Source organism: Canis lupus, chromosome 14 (assembly GCF_011100685.1).
Source record: "Canis lupus familiaris isolate Mischka breed German Shepherd chromosome 14, alternate assembly UU_Cfam_GSD_1.0, whole genome shotgun sequence".
NCBI lineage: Eukaryota > Metazoa > Chordata > Mammalia > Carnivora > Canidae > Canis > Canis lupus.
Genome location: NC_049235.1, coordinates 18,761,157 through 18,777,221, shown reverse-complemented (window position 1 = coordinate 18,777,221; position 16,065 = coordinate 18,761,157). Strand labels below are relative to the sequence as shown.

The 16,065-nt window shown below is 34.5% G+C and overlaps 1 protein-coding gene across 4 annotated transcripts in view; it reads right to left on the bottom strand.

Annotated features, from left to right (window-relative positions):
• VPS50 (VPS50 subunit of EARP/GARPII complex) overlaps positions 1–16,065 on the bottom strand; it is a 132,521-nt gene that overhangs the window by 51,524 nt on the left and 64,932 nt on the right. For all 4 annotated transcript variants that reach the window (XM_038556829.1, XM_038556832.1, XM_038556830.1 and 1 more), the window contains 2 exons: positions 8,798–8,892; positions 8,371–8,469 (listed from right to left, as the gene is read on the bottom strand). In XM_038556829.1, coding sequence (XP_038412757.1) covers positions 8,371–8,469; positions 8,798–8,892 — 194 coding nt within the window. The remainder of the gene's footprint in view (positions 1–8,370; positions 8,470–8,797; positions 8,893–16,065) is intronic.

Here is a 16,065-nt window from a genome sequence, read left to right as displayed (position 1 = left end):
AGATTTTCTCATTATCTCTGCTATTTACTTCCTGTTTAATTTCACTGTGGTCAGAGAATATGAACTCTATGATTTCAATCCTTTGACATTTTTAAAGAACTTGCTTTATGGCACAGTGGATGATCGATTTTGATAAACTTCTTGAGTGCTCTTGAAAAAATATGTACTCTCTAATTATTGTGTCTGTGTCTCTCTAACACGCACACAGAAACACACACACACACAAATGAGGCAAATGTTATGAAATGTTAGTCAAACACATATCCTCAGTGATTTTTTTCTGCTTCCATTATCAATCACTAAAAGTGGCATACAAAAAACTCCTATGATTATAGACCTATTTCTCCTTCTAGTCTAAATATTTTGGGTTTTTTTGGAGTTATGTCAGAAGAGGCATACAAATTTAGGATTGTTATACCTTCCTAGTGAATACACTCTTATTATGAAAGTATTCTCCTTATTTTTAGCAATACTTTTTGACTTAAAGTATACTTCATCTCTTAGGAATTTCTTTAATATGAGATAAAGTACAAAAGCCAACCACACATATCATACCTAATGACAAAGCACTATACAATAAAGACACCCCTTGTCACCACTTCTATTCAAAATTCTACCAGAGGTCTTAACTAGTACAAAAAATAGAAATGAATACACAAAACCATCATTATTCACAAATGACATAACTGTATACATAGAAAATTCAAAAGAATGACCCAATTACCAGATCACAGGAATTTCAGGTCAACTAAATCAACATATTTATATGTGTGTGTGTGTGTGTGTGTGTGTGTGTGTGTGTGTGGGTATGTGTAAGAAACGACTGGAAACTTTAAATAAAAAGCAAAACAATTCAGAATGGCATAAAATAATACTTATACAATGTTCAAAAGCAGGCAAGACTAATCAATAGTGATATAAGTCAGAATAGCATTACATTCAGAATATGGTTCTGAATGAGAAAGGACACAAGAGATCCTTCGAGGGTAGTGGAAAATTCTGTATCTTAACCTGATTCATTTATGTGGTATACATATATTTAGAAATTTATGGAGTTGTATATTAAGATGCATGTACTTTTATATTATACCATAATAAATTTTTTTTCAAGAGAATAAAACCTTAATAATCCTCTCACTCCCCTAACTAAACTGTCTGCAATAAAGGCAGGCCTATTTTGAAAATATGGCTACAGAGAGCCTTAGGCAACATCAATCCACTTGTGATGGATCATAAGGTCATGACTAATAGACAGCAAAGAAAGGGCTCTGATTTCCAAATCTTGTTCTTTTCATTGCACCACTGTTGAAAAAACATAGTCAAAGGCAAACAGCTATTTATTTTGTGACTGTGAATGATAAATTGGTTAATATTATCCAAATTGATTCACTAGAGCTACAGAAAATTTCCTTTACATCTCTTTGCCCAAGAACATTTTTACACAAATTGGAAGATTTGCATTTTACTTTTTTCTATTTGACTCTACTAATACAGATAAAGAATGAAGTTATGATGCAAAAGCAGTAAGTACATAAACTACAAACTGCAATCAAATGCTGAATAACAGAAATGAATGCTGACATGTTATGTGAAAAGCAATCTTAATTATTATTATTTAAGCAGTTCAGGTGCCCCTATGTCTTTAAGAAACAAGACAAATAGGATACAAAGAAGCTCCTGTGGTGTACAAAAGAATAGGTACAATTAAAATAAAACTAAAAGATTTTCAAGGGCAAATATAGTAAAAAAGACAATAACCAATCTAAGAGGCATCTCAAATACGCTGACCTACAGATTAAAGGGGAAAAAAATCTATGAATTAGAACTGTGTGAAATCTAGATCTTTTAATTAACCGACAAAAGACTTGATGCAATAAAAGGTAGGGTCTAAAAACAAATGATAAAATTAAGTACTTCGAGGAAGGTAAACATTCCACTACAAGCCTGTCTTATTTATTTATTTGTTTGTTTGTTTTAAAGATTTATTTATTTATTTACTCAGGATAGACAAACACACAGAGAGAGAGGCAGAGACACAGGAGGAGGGAGAAGCAGGCTCCATGCTGGGAGCCCTACGCAGGACTCGATCCCGGGACTCCAGGATCGCGCCCTGGGCCAAAGGCAGGCGCTAAACTGCTGAGCCACCCAGGGATCCCCAAGCCTTGCAAACTGATGCTCAGAGAAGAAAGAAAACCAAATTACAAAGATGGTAAAGCTAGTAAGTAGAAAAGAGGTAGGAACCCAAGGCCACTGATAACACCACACTGCCCCACTTTACCAACAGAAAGAAAACTCAAAATCAATAATAACGGTACAAACTCAGAAGAGTTAAATAGTGATCTACCCCCTATTATTATATACTATTGCAGAAGGAGTTAGTCTGATTTCAGATATACACCATGAAGACTTTGTTTTCATTTTAACCCCAAAATTTAACCCCTGTTTTATAGTTTAGATGTAAATGTTTCTACTTTCATATAATCTGGTTTACAATATTTTAAATATTAAAGATAACTTAATTTATTGGCACCATTATAACCAAGTCCCAAGAACACTTGTTTACTAAAAAATATTTCTCTTACTTTCCCAAGGAATATAGCAAAGAGAGTTATAGCAATATCTCCTATCTCGCACACATTCTCTCCTACAACATGACCTTACTACCCCCACCCCCCATCAAATTTCCCTCCTTTTGAATCTGGGTAGTCTTATGACATGCTTGTATTCAGTGGAATATGGTAGAAAGACTGAATGACTTCTAAGCCTACATCAGAAAAGGCCATGAAGCTTCTGTCTGGGTCTTTTGGACAATTTAGTGCTGTGGGAAGCCAGCTGCCATATAAGAAGTCCAAACACTCTGAGATCATCATGCTGGAAAAGCCATGTATAGGCACTCTGGCTAACAAACCCAAATGGGTAAATCCTTCTAGGCATCTCCATTAAGGTGCATGCAAACCAACCTGGATCCTCTAGACAAACCCTACCATCAGCTGAGTACTACTCAGTCACCTCAGCCAATCCTGCGAGGAGCAGAAGATTCATTCAGTTCATCTTTCCTAAACCCCCAACTCATAGATTACATGAAATAAAGATAAAATGATGGTGGTTTTAAACCCTTACATTTCAAGATAGTTTGTTACACAAAAACAGTAGTTAAAGCATAAGTTGGACATGGTAAATTTAAATCTATTTGTTAGATTGTTTCCTTAAAAAAAAAAAACTCTTGAAATCTATCATAAAAAAACTAAAACTACTGATCACTTATTTACTACCCTCTCTGAAACCTTAACCAAAAGAGCTTATTTGGCAGAAAAATATATAGGGGGAGAAAAAGCAAGTGAATTCCAGAAAATATAAGGCCCAGTACTCAAAATACAAAGATTAAATCACTTGTTCCAGGTAGAAAACAAAGAGAAGTATATGGATAATAAACTTGATCCCAGAACACACATTTTAAAGATGTTTAAAAAATAAACCTATCTTACTCAGGAAATGGGAGTTAGGATAGGTGACCTCTCCCCTCTTTTCACACCTGTTGCTGGACCTTTAGGGATTTCTGCAACATCTGACAGAAGAATGATAGCTTTGGATGTATACAACATCTGACAGAAGAATGATAGCTTTTGGATGTATAGTGCTGAACATAAAGGAATTTGGGGAAATAAAACCTATATTTTTGTAAGATGAGAATTCACATTGATAGAGACTGTGCTCTCTCACAGTATCATATAATTTTGCCCTAGAAAAAGATGACTTTTATACAACTACAATAAGCAACATGACTATACTTTATAGATGTTCCACCCAAAGAGTAAAATGTTTATATTTTCACCTTTTTAGTATGCCATCATATTTAAACCAATAGCCCAAGTGGACTCTAAGAATAATTCAGTCTAAGAATTTCTTCATTCTCAAGAGCTTTATTTGACCATAGAGGACTATGAAACAAATTATAAGCATATTTTAACACTTTCATTAACAAAACTAAAACCCAATTGATCTATATTTCATCATGTTTCACAGTGCTTTTAAACATTTATGTAGTATGATCTGGTGGAGATGATATTAAATTGGAATTTAATAGATTTAGATTCATCACTAGCTAATGTCAATTCAGTATTAGGTATATTGGCATCATTTCTAAACCACCTGTTAAGTTTATCTTGGTTTATAAAGAAAGAGATTACTTCAAAACACACTAATGGTTGGCACTAACTTTACGAAGTGATTTTTATCATAATTTGCCAAATGGCAGCTGTTGGAGAAATAATGACCATAGCCAGTATATAATAAGCTAGACTCATTTCGATACCGGGGATAGAGAAGAATACTTTGTAAAAAGTTAAGTCTTGGGGCAGCCGGGGTGGTTCGGTGGTTTAGTGCCGCCTTGGGTCCAGGTTGTGATCCTGGGGACTCGGGATCAGGTCCCGCGACGGGCTCCCTGCATGGGGCCTGCTTCTCCCTCTGTCTGTGTGTCTGCCTCTCTCTGTGTGTGTGTGTTTGTGTCTCTCATGAATAAATAAATAAAATCTTAAAAAAAAAAAAAAAAGAAAAGTTAAGTCTTGGGCAGCCCCGGTGGCCCAGCAGTTTAGCGCCACCTTCAGCCTGGGGTGTGATCCTGGAGACCTGGGATCAAGTCCCATGTCATGCTTGCTGCATGGAGCCTGCTTCTCCCTCTGCCTGTGTCTCTGCCTCTTTCTCTCTCTGTGTCTGTCATGAATAAATAAACAAAATTAAAAAAAAAAAAGTTAAGTCTTTACTTTTTAACCTATGCTGATATTCTAATTTACAACACAGCAAGAAAAAAGGGCAAGATCTATAGGCAACATTTATGGAGACCTTTTTGTCTAGTCACCTCATTTCACAGTTGATAGAAACATAGCCCAGAGAGTTAAATGATTTGTCTAGTGTCAGAGAGCTTGCAAACACCAAATGTAGAATAAGAACCCAAGTCTACTACCTCCCAGTCCAGCTCTCCTTCAAAGAATACTGTACAGCCCCTTCAATGGGAAATGAATTTCATAAATATTTCTCAAGAGAAGTCCATTAAAATTTTGAGTGTTTTGGAAACATTTAATAATTCATTTCTATAATCTCTAATTTCACCAAGGTGAATTGTAGTGAGGAATCTCCATCATGGTCATGGTCTAGAAATGCCCAGACCTAGCTGCCATAGATGACAGACACCTTTTGACAAGTAAAATAGAATGCAGAATGGAGACTATTAAATAAATCAGGGTAGTTTTTATTTTTTCCACCGTACACATCGTGCAATCACTAAGAACACCAAAAGATCTCCTGGTTATCTTACTAAAAGTAATCTTTGGGAAATGCACATCTGTCATGCTTTCATTCTAACAGGTAAGTGAGGCTTCTAGCTCCTTCAGAGTTCCTTATCCTTTCCCATCTATGATTTACAAACTCTTCCTTTAGTACAGCAATGTGTAAAAGCCAAGCCATCTGTTTCAGCGGGGCTTAACTTTTAACAGGAAAAAAATATACAAATAAAGGCAGTGTTAGAGTTTCATGCTGTCCCCTTATCGCTGTTTTCCTGAGGTTTAATCAATTAAACTTTTTAAAAATTTTTTCTAAACATTCTTTTCAATTCAATTACAAAACTCAAAGGCTCTACTTTGGAACAGGATCAATTTAAGTCTCTTCCAAAACATATTTAATAGTTCATAATAGCACAGAACACTTGTACTTAAATTTACTTAATAATTAATTCATCAATGGTTTGATATCTAATAATCTCTCTTCTGACATGGCACTTATTACTGTGATCAGTTATTAACTCTTCTTAACAAGGAGAAAAAGCAGAATTCAAAATATTTACTCTCCTTGGCACCAAATAACAACAACAAAATAAAAATTTAATTACAAAAATTAAAATGCATGGGTGCCTGGGTGGCTCAATTGGCTAAGTGTCTGCCTTTGGCTCAAGTCATGATTCCTGAGTCTTGGGGTCAAGCCCCGAATGCGGCTCCTTGTTCAGCAGGGAGCCTGCTTCTCCCTCTCCCTCTGCCTGCTGCTCCCCCACCTTGTGCTCTCTATCTATGTCAAATAAATAAATAAATTCTGGAAAAAAAATAGAATAAAAAGATATAAATTAAAATGATAAAATATATATAAGGGATATAGTATAGGTTCTACCTTATATCAGGAAAGGTCTAATACACAGCTCTCTCAATTTAATGCTGCTTTAAGCATACAATCATGTTGCTAATTAAACATTCTTTCTCACCTTCCTCCACTCCCAAAACCATTCCAAATCACCCTTTCTAAAGTCAGTAGTGACTGTTTTGCAATGTAATACATAATCTTGACTTTGTAACTAGATTCTGAATATCATGCCTTCTTTTAAAGCCTTCTTACTTTAAAATGCAGATGCTTGTTTTGTGCCAGTACCACACTGTCTTGATGACCACAGCTTTGTAGTACAACCTGAAATCTGGCATTGTGATGCCTCCAGCTATGGTTTTCTTCTTTAATATTCCTCTGGCTATTCGGGGTCTTTTCTGATTCCACACAAATATTAAGATGATTTGTTCCAACTCTCTGAAGAAAGTCCATGGTACTTGGATAGATCAGTGGAACAGAATAGAGAATCCAGAAGTGGACCCTCAACTAATATTCGATAAAGCAGGAAAGACTATCCGCTGGAAAAAAGACAGTCTCTTCAATAAATGGTGCTGGGAAAATTGGGACATCCACATGCAGAAGAATGAAACTGGACCATTCTCTTACACCAGACACAAAGATAAACTCAAAATGGATGAAAGATCTAAATGTGAGACAAGATTCTATCAAAATCCTAGAGGAGAACACAGGCAACACCCTTTTGAACTTGGCCACAGCAACCTACAGCAACCTCTTGCAAGATACATCCATGAAGGCAAGAGAAACAAAAGCAAAAATGAATTATTGGGACTTCATCAAGATAAGCTTCTGCACAGCAAAAGAAACAGTCAACAAAACTAAAAGACAACCTACAGAATGGGAGAAGATATTTGCAAATGACCTATCAGATAAAGGGCTAGTATCCAAGATCTATAAAGAACTTATTAAACTCAACAGCAAAGAAACAAACAGTCCAATCATGAAATGGGCAAAAGACATGAACAGAAATCTCACAGAGGAAGACATAGACATGGCCAACAAGCACATGAGAAAATGCTCTGCATCACTTGCCATCAGGGAAATACAAATCAACACCACAATGAGATACCGCCTCACACCAGTGAGAATGGGGAAAATGAACAAGACAGGAAACAACAAATGTTGGAGAGGATGTGGAGAAAGGGGAACCCTCTTGCACTGCTGGTGGGAATGTGAACTGGTACAGCCACTCTGGAAAACTGTGTGGAGGTTCCTCAGAGAGTTAAAAACAGATCTGCCCTGCGACCCAGCAATTGCACTGCTGGGGATTTACCACAAAGATACAGATGCAGTGAAATGCCGGAACACCTGCACCCCAATGTTTATAGCAGCAATGTCCACAACAGCCAAAATGTGGAAGGAGCCTCGGTGTCCATCAAAAGATGAATGGATAAAGAAGATGTGGTATATGTATACAATGGAATATTACTCAGCCATTAGAAATGACAAATACCCACCATTTGCTTCGATGTGGATGGAACTGGAGGGTATTATGCTGAGTGAAATAAGTCAATCGGAGAAGGACAAACATTATATGGTCTCATTCATTTGGGAAATATAATAATTAGTGAAAGGGAATAAAGGGAAAGGAGAAAAATGAGTGAAAATATCAGTGAGGATGACAAAACATGAGAGACACCTAACTCTGGGAAACGAACAAGGGGTAGTGGAAAGGGAGGTGGATGGGGGGTGATGGGCACTGAGGGGGGCACTTGGTGGGATGAGCACTGGGTGTTATGCTAAATGTTGACAAATTGAACTCCAATAAAAAAAATTTTTTTTAAGAAAAATTAAAAAATAAATAAATAAAATGCAGATGCTTTAAGTAATCCCTCAGTGAATGCTGCTTCTACTGATCTAACTTCCTTACTAGCCCACACCGTAGAGGATAGTGGCCAAATTCTTCTGGTGAACTCTGCAATAATAATCATCTTTCACCCATAAAGAAATTGGTTCAATATTTAGTTCAACATTTTGAGACTCTCAAGATAAGCAACCTATCAAAATTTACAATAAATAAGGAGAATATTTTAAAATATTTTTGGCAAAAAAAAATAAGTCCTTCACCATAGCAAAAAGAACTACAAAGGACAAATTCTTTCAAATTCAAAAGTAATTGTTTTAAACTAATTAATGCTATAAGGTTTAAGCATTAGACATATTAAGTTTATTACCTAAGTAAGTCTGTTCATATTTTATTAGAGTTCTTACCTATGGTAGTTCTTAAAATAATTGACACTTTGTTTTCTAATGGATTCTTGCAAAACTTCAGATTTGCTACCACAAAATTCTTCTCCAACTTGCATCAACCTAGGTGGATAAAAAGATTTATATAAATTTAGCAACATCCTTATTACAGAACAAAAGTAGTCCAGGTCATCTTTCTTCAAAGGTAACAAACCATAAAAATGGTTGTTTGGAGAAATTCTAAAGTTCACAAATTCACTATAGTTCACAGACATCTGAAGGGCAGAAATATTTAAACACACACACTCCCAGCAGAAATTTGATTATGAATGTTCAAATGTCTTCATTTCCATGAAAAAGTTATATGTGATAACTCACTGACTCATGATTTCTTTGATTATCATGTTTGAATAAACCGAAGTAAAGAATAAAACAAGATCTCACATAGTACCTGCTGATTATATCCAAAACAAAGATGAAATCATCATATTTAAATATAGACAAATCTGTTCCAAGCAAGTAGGTTTTTACTTTTAGCTGAACATCCTATAAAACAAAACAAAAAAATATTTCAAGCCCAAATATAGAATGTAAGTTCCCAGAACCATTTATTCTACAGTTATACATTAAAATGAGACAGAAATACATTCTTAAGAATATACATTTAGGCAAATAACCAATATCCTTACAGTGATATCACAGAGACAATCCCATAACATCAGATATAAAAACAGTAATGGCAATAATCATTACTATTAATACATACACATATGCAAGATAAAAATTATATCCTTGTGTTGGATATGAAGATAAAAATCATCATCATTTATGTGTGACTTGGTAGGCTAGAAACCTCAAAATAACCAAATCAAAAATAATTAAAATAATCAATTAAAAAATAATTAGAATTAATAACTCTGGGAAGTGATTATGTGCAATACATAAAAAATAAGTTTTCATGTACTTCTACTGTAGTATCTTAAAATAAAAGAGACTTCATTTAAAATGAATATTTTTTTTAAGATTTTTTTTTAATTTTTATTTATTTATGATAGTCACACAGATAGAGAGAGAGAGAGAAGCAGAGACATAGGCAGAGGGAGAAGTAGGCTCCATGCACCGGGAGCCCGACGTGGGATTCGATCCCGGGTCTCCAGGATCTTGCCCTGGGCCAAAGGCAGGCACTAAACCGCTGTGCCACCCAGGGATCCCTAAAATGAATATTAAAAATATACTTAGGAATAATTTTAATTGGCAACATTAGGCCTAAATAACTAACAATTCTAACAGGATACAAAAGAAATTTCAATAAAATGAGAGTCAAGGGACTGAATGAGTGTAAAGATGTCAACTTTTCCAAGTTAACGTAGGGGTTCAGTGAATTTCTAACCAAAATCACAAAAAACTTCTCCTATGAATAATCATTCTAAAATTCACTGGAAATATAAATAAGGCAGTAACCTCTTTTTAAATTATAAAGCTTCAGAAAGACAAAATAAAAGTTATAAGTGATGTTGAAAGACTTTTTCTACCTGTATTAAATATATTAAAAACTTTTTTTAAAAGAAGAATACTATCAGTTCCCAAATAATCAACAAAATAGGACAAACAACTCAGAAATAGTGCTAATATATATACAAGAGCTTAATAAACAGCAGTAAAAACTACTGCTTGCTGATTATTTACTCTTTGTCAGCATTATGCTAAGAACTTTACATATTATCTTTAATCCTAAAACAGCTCTGTTGAGCAGGCATTTACTATCCTCCTAAGAGAAGAAAAACCGCAAATAGGTCAAGTAATTGCCTAAATTCACATGCCCCATGAATGACAAGGCTAAGACTGGAATCCGGATCTCCCTGCCTTCAGTCTCCTTTTCCCAAGGAGGCATCACAGACAGAGACAAGAAAAAAGATTATTCAGAAAGTAGCAAAGGGAAAACTAACTAGATTTGGGGTAAAAAACTCCTCTCTCCTTCCTTTATATCACATATCAAAAGACAGATAAATGGATTAAATGTTTTTGTATGTTTGTAAAACATTAAAAATTAATCCAATAAAGCAAAAATATTTTCCGAGTATTTATTAAATGTCCTACACAGTACTCTAGGTATTAGGGAGATAGCAATTAATAGAAAGTTTAGATAAACATCTATAATTACCAGATGAATATTGATCTGAGCTTTACATAGGAAAAAGTATTTTAAGAATAAATATAGCACAGATATTGAATTCAATTTGGAAGAGGTAAGTCTGGGCTCAAAACAGAAGTAAAACTGCTGCCCAGTCATGCCCCTCAGCCCAACTCCTGGGGAGTTGCCACCACTGCTGGGGAAGAAGGCCAAGATCCAAATGAACAGAGCAGTTGAGAAAACTGTTTGTTGGTGGTTTGAGTTTTGAAGCTACAGATGATAGTTTAAGAGAACATTCTAAAAAATGGAGCACACTTACAGATTGTGCGGTGATGAGAGACTTCCCCAAACAAAATGTTGCGGGGTTTTGGTTTTGTGACTTACTCTTGTGTTGAAGAGATGGATGCAGGATTGTGTGCTCAACTACACAAGGTTGATGGTCCTGTAGTCAAACCAAAGAGAGCTGTTTCTAGAGAGGATTCTGTAAAGCCTGGTGCCCATCTTACACTGAAGAAAATTGTCATTGATGGTATTAAAGAAGATACAGAAGAATATAATTTGAGAGACTACTTTGAAATGTATGGCAAGATGGAAACCATCGAAGTTATGGAAGACAGGCAGAGTGGAAAAAAGAGGATTTGCTTTTGTAACTTTTGATGATCATGATAGAGCTGATCAAATTGTTCAGAAGTACCACACTATCAATGGGTATAACTGTGAAGTGAATTTCTTATTCTTTATAAATAAGAAATGCCATCTGCTGGATCACAAGACATCATGAAGGTGGATCTGGTAACATTATGGGTTGTGGTGGAAACTTCTATGGAAGAGGAGGCTATGGTGCCACGTAAAGGTGGTGGCAGCAGAGGTAGTTATGGAAGAGGTGATAGTGGATATAATGGATTTGGAGATGATGGTGATAACTATGATGGCAGTCCTGGTTATAGAAGTAGAGGAAGCTACGGTGGATATGAGCACCAAGGAGGTGGATATGGTGGCAGTGGTAGAAGATATGATGATTATAATGAAGAAGGAAATTTTGGAGGTAACTACATTGGTGGTGGGAATCATAATGATTTTGGAAATTATAGTGGACAACAGTAATCAAATCATGGACCCATGAAGGGGGGCAATTTTGGTGGAAGAAGCTCAGGCAGTCCCTATGGTGGTAGTTATGGATCTGGTGGTGGAAGTGGTGGATACGGTAGCAGAAGGCTCTAAAACAATTCAGAAAAATGGACTACGGATCTTAGCAGGAGAGAGTGAAGAGCTGTCAGGAAAGCTGCAGGTTACTTTGAGACAGTTGTCCCAAATACATTAGAGGAACTGTAAAAAAATGCCATAGAGGGAACAATGATCCATAGTAAGAAAAGTTACTACAGCTTTAACAGGAAAGCCTGCTGCTCAGGACTGCCATAGGTCCAGTTTGCAAAAAGTGCAGCTATTGATTAATGCAATGTAGTGTCCATTAGATGTACATTTCTGAGCCCTTATACTGTTGTAGCTTTTTCTTTTTCTTTTCCTTTTTGTTACATCAAGTATATAGCCCTGTAAATTGTGGTAACAGTACCAGGAAAAAAAATAAAGGAATTTTTAATTAAAAAAAAAAGAAAAAGAAATTTACCATAAGTCACAAAGAATAAAGGTTATGGTTTGACCTCATAAAAATGGTGATCATCTGCACACTGAAAATATAATAAGTGAAAATATATGATTGCATACAAAAGATTACTCATTATCACATAGATCATTTAGAATTTATAAACAAAAAATGAGTAAATAATTCATCAATCAATAATTAATGGATTTTTAAATGTTTAGCTTCTCTAACAAAGAAGTATGAATTAAAACGCTAATAAAAATAGTAATAAAAAAGCAAAACACTAATAAAAATATAAACAGATTTAATTGCCCAATTAAAAGATAAAGTCTCTGTCTCAAAATAACATTTCTTTTATATTTATAGAGGATACAACTAAAACATGATCCAAAAGCATTTAAAATAAAGGGACAGTCAAAGAAAAAAAGGAACAAAATAAACACAGCAATGGTAATAATAAAGCAAACTAGAATTCACAGCAAAATGCCTCAGGACAAAAGAACTGTATGTTTTTTTTTTAAATTAATGAAGGGAATTACATACAAAGAAGGTAGGTAAAGTGGTTATTAGCATAGCAGCATCAATCAACATAGCATCCAAGTATAAAAAGCAAAAGCCAATGTTAGAAATAAAACAAAAACCTGACAAAATTACAATCTTTCTGGAAGATTAAAACTCCTCCCTCAGAATTACACAGGCCAAGGAAACAAAGAAAAAATAAAGATACAGATTAGAATAATACAATTAATGATAAGCTTGCTTTAATATATACTTAGAAATTAACTCCCACCACAAAGAAGAAATACATGGTTATTTTCCAAATGCTCAAGCAAAAATTTTTAAAGTGGGTGGCATTCTAGGATGTAGAGAAAATCTCAAGTTCACCAAAAAAAAAAAGAATATTGCAACCCCAATTCTCTATAGTAAAAAGAAAAAAGATGCATAAGAATAATATGACTAATTTCTTACATATCAAATACTTAAAGATGAAAATGAAAATCTTGGAAGATCGAGACTTTCCATCTAGTTAGATCTGTAAGCTCCATAAGGTCAAGTACCATGGGTTCACCACAGTGTTCTTAAATCCACAGTGTCTACCAAATGGTACAACTGATACAACTATTCTTCTTACAGATTTTCTATTGGAGTAAAAAATGCATGGAAAATAAAATTTTCATATAAAAAATCAGTCATTCTGATTTTGAGTTTAGTTTTTATGTCAAAAGGTTAAATATTTTCTAATGCTTTTCATTTTTCATTATCTCTATAATAAATTTATGATAAACGTATATAAATTGTCACATGCTCACTTGTGCTTTAGAATTCAAGATTTCAGATGTTAGAAATGCATTATGGCATATTATAGCATATACGTTTAACACCCTTTGGGGTCTAAGGCAGTATCTCAAAACAAAACACATTAATACTCTTGTGACATATAAATGTTCACTTTAATGAGATAAATAAATACTACAAAAAAGCTTTATGACAATACTCTTCTGCTTCTACTGCTGAAAGAATCCAAATCTGGTCAGGCTTTGCCTGCTGAATGTGTTATGAAAGAAACATTTGTTTTTCAGAGCTTTTACTTTTTGCAATTGAATTGAGCCTTGTAATTTCAATTAACAAATACTCAAAGAGTTCCTAAAGTATGCAAAATACTGTTTTAGAACTAGTTGAGAATGGCGGTGGAGGCCCAAAGAGACTTGGGAGTGGTAGAGATAAGATATTCTAAAGCTTGAAACCTACAACACAATAATCTATACTCAAAAGCATGATCACTTCCAAATGGCCAAATGCTTAAATGAGAACGGCTCTAAACTAAACCTCATATTTAACACATCAAGGAATATCAAGTTGCCAGACTGAATGAAAACTAGCTATATAAAATGCAAGGTCAATATTTCAAAGGAACTGAATTACCAGAAATTCTATCATAGATACTACAATTTCAACTAAGTACAATTAGTGTCTATTAGTAGGAGACTAAATCAGGAGATTAAATAAGAAACAACTGATATCTGACCTTAGACATATACTCAATTAGTATGAGATTTCCCTTTCCAGTATACATAATATTCAGAAAAAAGTCAGCCCAAACCTACAATTAATGGTAAATTAAAAAGTAGTTTAATATATAATAAAGGCCATATATGAAAAACCCACAGCTAACATCATACTCAATGGTAAAAAACAGAACTTTTCCTTTAAGATCAAGAAAAAGACAAATATGCCTACTCTTGCTACTTTTATTCAACACAGTAGTAGATGTCCTAGCCATAGCAATCAGACAAGAAGAAAAAATAAGAAGCACTGATATTTGTAAGAAAGAATTTAAACTGTCACTGGATATTATACATAGATATTATACAAAGACTAGACCAAAAAACTACTATAAGTAATAAATGAATTCAGTATAGTTGTAAGATACAAACTTATTACCTAGAAATTGGTAGTGTTCCTATAAACTAATAACAAAGTAGCAGAAAGAGAAATTAAGAAAATAATTCCACTTAACTATTGTGCCAAAAAGAATAAAATACTTAGGAGTAAACTTAACCAAAAAGGTGAAAGACCTTTTTTCTGAAAACTATTAAACAATGATGAAAGAAACTGAAGACACGACAAATGGAAGGATATTCCATGCTCATCAACTAGAAGAACTAATATTGTTAAAATGTCCTTACTATCCAAAGCAACTTACAGATTTAATCCAATCCCTATCAAAACACCAACAGAATTTTTCACAGAACTAGAATAAGTAAACCAAAATTTGTAAGGAAACACAAAAAAGACTCGGAATAGCCAAAACAATCTTGAGAAAAAACAACAAAGCTGGAGGTATCACAATTTCAGATTTCAAGATATGCTACAAAGCTACAGTAATCAAAACAGTATGGTACTGGCACAAAAATAGACACATATATCATGGAACAGAATAGCGAGCCCAGAAATAAATCTACATTTGTATGATAAATGATCATTTAATTGATCTACAATAAAGGAGGCAAGGATATATATACAAATGGGGAAAAGATAATCTCTTCAATAAATTATGCTAGGAAAACTGGACAGCTACATGCAAAAGAATGAAAGTGGACCACTTTCCTTTTTTTTTTTTTTTAAAAGATTTACTTATTTATTTTACAGAGACAGAGAGAGAGCAGAGGGAGGAGCAGAGAGAGGGTGAGAGAGAATCCCCAAGCAGACTCCCTGCTGAGTGCAGAGCCTGATGTAGGGCTCAATCTCACAACCCTGAGATCAGGACCTGAGCCAAAATCAGGGGTCAGGTGCTTAACCAACTGAGCCACCTAGTCGCCCCATGGACCACTTTCTTATACCATACACACAAACAAACTCAAAATAGGGTTGCCTGGGTGGTATACAGATATGTCTCCTCAGGCAAGGAAAACAAAAGCAAAAACTAGGTATTGGGACTACACCAAAATAAAAAACTTTATCATGGTGAAAAAACCATCAACAAAATGGAAAGGCAACCTACTGAATGGGAGAAGATATTTGCAAATGCATATCACTCCCTTCTGAAAATAAAAAAGGATACATTTTCAGATTCGTTTCACACATTTTTGTTTTCCAAAAAAATCATTTTAATTCTCATATATTGTAAGTTTATATAAAATATTAAGGGGTTAATACCCAAAATACATAATTATTAAAACTCAACACCAAAAATTCCAAATAATCCAGTTAAAAATGGGTAGAGGACCTGAGTAGACATTTTTCCAAAGAAGACCTATGGATAGCCAACAGACACATGACAAGATGCTCAATGTCACTAATAATCAAGGAAATGCAAATCAAAACCACAGTGAGATATCACCTTAGAACTATTAGAATGGCTAAAATCAAAAAGACAAGAAATAACAAGTGTTGGTGTGGATGTGGAAAAAAGGAATTCTTATGCACTACTGGTGGGAATGTAAATCAGTGCAGCCATTGTGGAAAGCAGTATTGAGGTTCCTCAAAA